This window comes from Phragmites australis, chromosome 16, assembly GCF_958298935.1.
Source record: "Phragmites australis chromosome 16, lpPhrAust1.1, whole genome shotgun sequence".
Classification (NCBI taxonomy): domain Eukaryota; kingdom Viridiplantae; phylum Streptophyta; class Magnoliopsida; order Poales; family Poaceae; genus Phragmites; species Phragmites australis.
The window spans coordinates 4,312,211-4,318,210 of NC_084936.1; the positions used below are offsets into that span (position 1 = coordinate 4,312,211).

General features: G+C 41.0%; 1 protein-coding gene across 1 annotated transcript; it reads left to right on the forward strand.

Moving 5' to 3' along the window:
• The first annotated feature begins 2,077 nt into the window (after positions 1-2,077).
• On the forward strand, positions 2,078-5,799 carry LOC133896001 (MOB kinase activator-like 1A). The gene is made up of 7 exons (XM_062336521.1): positions 2,078-2,231; positions 2,703-2,751; positions 3,849-3,957; positions 4,126-4,219; positions 4,862-4,995; positions 5,134-5,297; positions 5,418-5,799. The coding sequence occupies exons 1-7, from the start codon at positions 2,209-2,211 to the stop codon at positions 5,490-5,492; spliced, it is 648 nt and encodes a 215-aa protein (XP_062192505.1). The 5' UTR covers positions 2,078-2,208; the 3' UTR covers positions 5,493-5,799.
• The last annotated feature ends 201 nt before the right edge of the window (positions 5,800-6,000 follow it).

Sequence of the window (6,000 nt, forward strand, 5' to 3'; positions counted from 1 at the left end):
TTTGAGCACTGAGACATCTTCAAGTCTATCTACACGTATCCCTCATAATAGTACGACACACCTAAACTCAAATTCAAAAATAAAATAAATTTAAATCTATTGAGTAACTACATGCCACTTCTTTTTTTCTTTTTTAGGATGCTAACACCTTTTAACATCTTCAATAGGACTAATACATGTTTATAATCTTATTAAACTCATTAGTCCTTTAATCACTTATAATCAATTATCCAAAACCCACATAGGAAACCTAGATGCACTTTCAAATTGAAATAGATATTAGAGCTCCAATGTGGAGCCTCCTTATTTGTGGCTATCCTTGATGATGATTGGAGTGTGTTCCTCCTGACTATGACAACATGGATGTATACCCTCACAACACAGACTGGTTCATGGCATCGAAGTTGTAAGTGTGGTTTGGACAACAAGCTCCATGTAGTACTGTGATTTTAAGTACCAAAATGTGCGGAATAGTGTGTCCATCGGTTCAAAACCAACATTAGCAAAGTCGTCGATGTGTCCTGTCCATAGTGCCTGGTTACATCTTTTAGCTTCAGGATCATACGCAAGTGCCACCATCTGAGTTCCCTATAAAATGTTGAGTTAAGCATGTCAAAAAATGAAATACATAAAACTATAACCGAAGATTTGTATGTACAAGTTTGTCCTTTAGGATGACCCTTAGAAATGGATGGCCATCCGAACCATATTGTACGTGCGATTTCAACGTAACCCGTGCACACACTATCCAACATCTTTTGCAAGTATGTTTCCTCTCCACTGATGGAACCACAATGACATGTATCTGTATATTGAAAAGCTATTGGTTCATAAACATTTACCGAAATGTACAAGGCATGCAAGTATAGGTCATGAGATCACATGATGAGATGGAAGGAATTGATTTGCCTCTTGATGACATACATTCTAGTATTTGGCATAGTCAACACATAAACCTTCCTGCTCGATTGTGAACAACGTGAGATCATCTCAACAATTACTGTTGCACAAAGCAGGAAGAGTGGAAAAAGGATGACCGATATTGAGTTATGCCAGACATTTTTTTTGAGTGATTAGAGATGCATGAAGAAAAACCAACATGTGTCACCATTCTAAATTTATCATGACTAATTGATTGGGGCTGTATTTTGGAATGAGATTAATTGATTTAGATAGCATTTTGGAGCAGATTAATTGATTTGAGCGATATTTTGAAAGGATATTAATTGATTTGGACAATATTTTAGAAGGAAATTAATTAATCATTAGTTATAAATGGAATGAAATAATGTTATATTAGGAATATTTATAGTGAATAGCATCCGTTGATTGATTGTATATACAAACTGATAGGCCGTTAGATGCAGCAGAAGGTCCTTAGAGGAAGGTGCCATCTATTCATCTGAGCCGTTAGACGCAGCGGAACGGCGCCAAACGAATTTGAGTGATTTATTTATTTAATTTAGAAGGAAAGTGACAAGGCAGTAATGCATTGCAATAATCTTTTGATATGTGATAATGTTAGATTCTGACCGTTTGTGAATATTGGCATGCCTATACGTCAATCACGCCCTGATTTTACCATCTTATTTTGTTCAATGATTTATTTAGAGGATTTATTTACAAAGAAAGAGATCAACCATAAAATACAAGAAAGTAATCAAACAGTAACGTTACGTAATAATTCTTTTCATACGTGAAGACAGGAAGACAAGGCACATATTAGCCAGAACATACAAGGAAATGTTAGATTAGATATAAAAGATGTTAAATATGGTGTTTAACATCGAACACATTTGTGACTTTATATATTATAATAGATAAATAGACGGATGAAAAGTCCGATCAGCGGCTTGAAGTGGTCCACATGCTGCATACGAGTAGGGTCGGCTCGTAGAGCACATGGTTGCAGCGGGGGGAACGCATCGCGCCGCAAACCTAGATGGCTCTTGATCTGACTCGGGAATCTCGGGCGTGGGCCGGACGGATCATGGGTGCCAGCCAGGCCGCCTCCATCCGCCGTCCGTCCATCCAATCCGACGGCCCACGCTGCTCCTGCCATCCCTAACGGCGCCGGTCCACGCTGCCTCTGCCGAGCGAGCCTGGCCGACAAATCATTTCGTCCTCCTCTGCGTCGCTGCAGCAGCAGCAAGCAGCCGCTCCAACCGTCCCGCGGGATCAAGGGGGAGCGGAGGATCGGGCGGAGGGATGAGTCTCTTCGGGCTCGGACGGTGAGCACGCGCGATCTCCATCGAATTCCCCTCGCCCCTGCTTCTTCGCTCTGCTTCGTTCTTGGTTGGGGACTCGGTGTTTCTCGGGCCGGCGAAGCTTGGGAGGGTGAGATCCAGCGCCGACGCCGCCAGAATTGGGTTATCGGGGTGCCGTGCAGGATCCGTCTTGAGATTCGGGGGTCAATTCCTGCTTGAGCTGTACCTGTAGTTGCGCGCTGCTTGTTTGTCACTGTCCCAAACCCCAATCACTCCTGCTCGCCGTGTTAGTGTCGCCGTAGGAGCTCCTACTGTGCTCGATTTCGCTTAACCTGCTCGATTTCTGGTTGCTCCCAACGAGAAGTAGTTTCTGAGCTTCAGATCATGCTGAATTCCCTGGGTTCGGTTATCTGCTTCATTGATGCGCTGCTCAGAGATTTTGCTTATTTATGGTTCTGATGCAATCACGCTCAGTAACTCAATTCTTTCTGGCAGGAACCAGAAGACGTTCCGTCCCAAGAAGAGCGCTCCATCAGGCAGCAAGGTAAGATTTCCGGGTTCCTAGTCCCCCCACCCCAGATAGTTAGGTACCAGGAAGAACAACTTGTGCATGTAGCATTCTTTGGGCATCCTGCATAGCATGCATAGTCTGTGTATCGATGGTGGGTGCTGGCATGCTCCTCTGGGCCATCAAACAGAATTTGATGTGACCAGGCGAATAGGCGTATGATGGCTTGGCACTGCTGTTGCAATTGGTAGGAAGCGTGACTAAATTTGTGAGCAACATACCTAGATATGGATCTTTATTTTTAACGAATTAGTGTCGATCTATTGCCATCACTGGTGCAGAGCTAATGCAATTCATCTACGTAGAACTTTGGGTTAACTTCAGAAATAAGGAGTGTATGATGTACATGGATTGTTGATGGATCTAATCTGGGCATGGTGCCTCTTTCTGGAAGTAGGCAAACTGCAGGCATCTATTTTGAATTAACTCTTTCTGGTTCCAGCCATGTCTATGATCAAAGGCGATCCATCTATCTCAATTGATATTCTTGTTGGTTTTTTGCTGAGTATGACATGAGCTTAGTGTTTCGGTTAGCATCTCTTTACATTAGCAAAAATGGTTTTAGCTTATTGTTTTTATCCTTCCATCTATCCGAAAGCACTGTATGAAACATTTTCATCAGCAATCGAGATTCCATTTCTTGCATATCATGTGTCCAGCTAATCCATTAAGAGAAGCATGATTAAAAGATTTCATGACTCGTCTTATGCCACATCTGTGGTTGCATGACAACTGAATGTTGTGCAAAACCATGCTACAACATGAGGTGTGTTTGGTCTAAGCATGTTGGATTGCTTATTCTGCTATACATACTTGAACCATGTTAGTTGGAATAGTTCTTATTGCATAGCTCATTCAATCTTAAGTACATGCCATTGGTTCATGAGTCACCTTTGAGGAGCACACTTCAAGGTCTTCCCTCAATACTTTCTGCAGAGCTTTCATGTAACACATGTCATTCGGAAATAATAAGGAAACACTAAATAATAGGTTACATTGTGAATAATACCATATGTAAGTTGGCATCATTGTTATTATCTATTCTTATGCTAATCTTTGCTTTTTGTCTGCAGGGAGCACAGCTCCGAAAGCACATAGATGCCACTCTCGGCAGTGGAAACCTTAGGGAAGCTGTGAGGCTGCCTCCTGGAGAGGATATTAATGAATGGCTTGCTGTGAATAGTAATGTTTTTCCCTTTGTTTTTCACCTTTACCTGCACTTGAGATATTTGTTGAATGTAGCAGTAACCTGTGGCTTAGTGCTGAATTATGTAGCAAGTAGCAACATGATTGTATGTTACTAAAACCTTGCTGTTTCATCAAAGCTAACATGATTGTTTTGCTTTTCAGCTGTGGATTTCTTTAACCAAGTTAATCTGCTGTATGGCACACTCACAGAATTCTGCACTCCTGAGAGCTGCCCGACAATGACTGCAGGCCCAAAGTATGTCTTTCTATAAATCTCATTCCTTGGACCTATCAGAAGAACAAGTTTTTTTTATCCAAAGCAAGTTTGACAGTGACTAGTTTGTTTGTGTGATTGTTTTCTCACACGCCTGGTGAACAAGTTCCACTATTGGCCTGTTTAGTTTCATTTTTCCATTCTAACAACTAACAAGTGACTTTTATCTTCAATTATTTTTTCTGGTGTTGCGATGACACTGTATTAGCATTGCGTGAAAAATGATTATCTCTTTGTACATAAAAGCTATGCAAGTGACAACTTATCATGTTTGAAATATAGCAAAAATGCTGTTCTGTTGTTAATTTGATTCAGCCCTTATCTAATTGTCAGCTATTAGGATTAGGGTGTTAAAGCTTGGCATATAGTTAAAAAAACATTGGTGCACCGAGTAAATGTGTGCTTCATGGTTGCATTTTATTATTTTTGCACTTTGCATTTCTCTTCAGTGCCTTGCTCCTTTGCACATGTCCTGCTATAGTTAGGTTTGAACTTTCCTGATAGGTAATTTCCAAAGAAGACTTTGTTGCCTGCTGGTGACAGTTGCCTTCCGTAGTGCAAGTATTTCGGAAGTGAAGTATTATTGTACGCCATAGTTCCACCTAAAACATGATTTTTTTGTAGGTATGAGTACAGATGGGCTGATGGTGTACAGATAAAGAAGCCCATAGAGGTATCAGCGCCAAAATATGTGGAGTATCTAATGGATTGGATTGAAGGCCAGCTTGATGATGAATCCATATTTCCTCAAAAACTTGGTATGTTGCTCTTATCATGATACATGGGTCACCCTTAATTTCTTATGAACTCCTGGTATTGGGGCAATCAGGCTTAACTGATTTGATATTGATATTGGAGCAATCAAGCTTAACTGATTTGACCCCCCCCTCCTCCAGGCACACCATTCCCGCCAAACTTCAAGGAAGTAGTAAAGACAATATTCAAGCGCTTGTTTCGTGTTTATGCCCACACATATCACTCTCATTTTCAGAAGATTGTCAGTCTCAAGGAGGAGGCTCATCTCAACACCTGCTTCAAGCACTTCATTCTGTTTACAAATGTATGCTATCATTTTTCATCACAACAGTCAACTTTAAGTATGACATAATTACATATCTAGTTTCTTAGCTGAAAAAGGAAAGCTGCAGCAAAATTTACACACATTCGTTTGTGCTTGCAGGAGTTTGGCCTGATTGACAAGAAGGAACTGGCTCCACTCCAAGAGCTCATTGAATCTATCATCGTTCCTTACTGAGAAAAATACTTGGACAGTTATGAACATGGATACGGAGCTCTCAATGTCGATGGCTGAGAAATTAGTCTATTTGTGACAATATTTTACTGGCATAGAGCTTATTGTTCCAGTTATTAGACATAAAAAGGACATGTGACGTTGCTAATGTCATATTTGCGTGTAACTGTGTTCTCTCTCCCTGATTCTATATTGGCCATGTAAGTGTGCCTGTACTATTGTATCAACCATAGAGCGACCGATGTATTATGAAAGAAAACACAAACCCCTCGGTTCAATCTATCAATGAATGTATGCAGTGTTTGTTTCCTGGTTCTGCTACCATCGGTTTACCAAGCTAGTAAGTGTAGCAGGGTTGTCTTTTTTGTTTCCTCAAGGTGACTCTTCATTTCTTGCATGTCACAGCCCAAAGACCAGACAAATAGTAGCGAATCCAACCAAAATGCCATGGTTGCTGCGATAAGAAGACTAGGAAGAAATGCCATGTGCCCATGTTGCTGCAACAAGAACA

What these genes read in the sequence shown, in the direction of transcription:
- LOC133896001 (XM_062336521.1), top strand. Translation starts at nt 2,209, where the DNA reads ATGAGTCTCTTCGGGCTCGGACG. An exon ending in GCGCTCCATCAGGCAGCAAG is followed by an intron (nt 2,752 to 3,848) that starts GTAAGATTTCCG and finishes TTTTGTCTGCAG; the next exon opens with GGAGCACAGCTCCGAAAGCA. An exon ending in ACAATGACTGCAGGCCCAAA is followed by an intron (nt 4,220 to 4,861) that starts GTATGTCTTTCT and finishes ATTTTTTTGTAG; the next exon opens with GTATGAGTACAGATGGGCTG.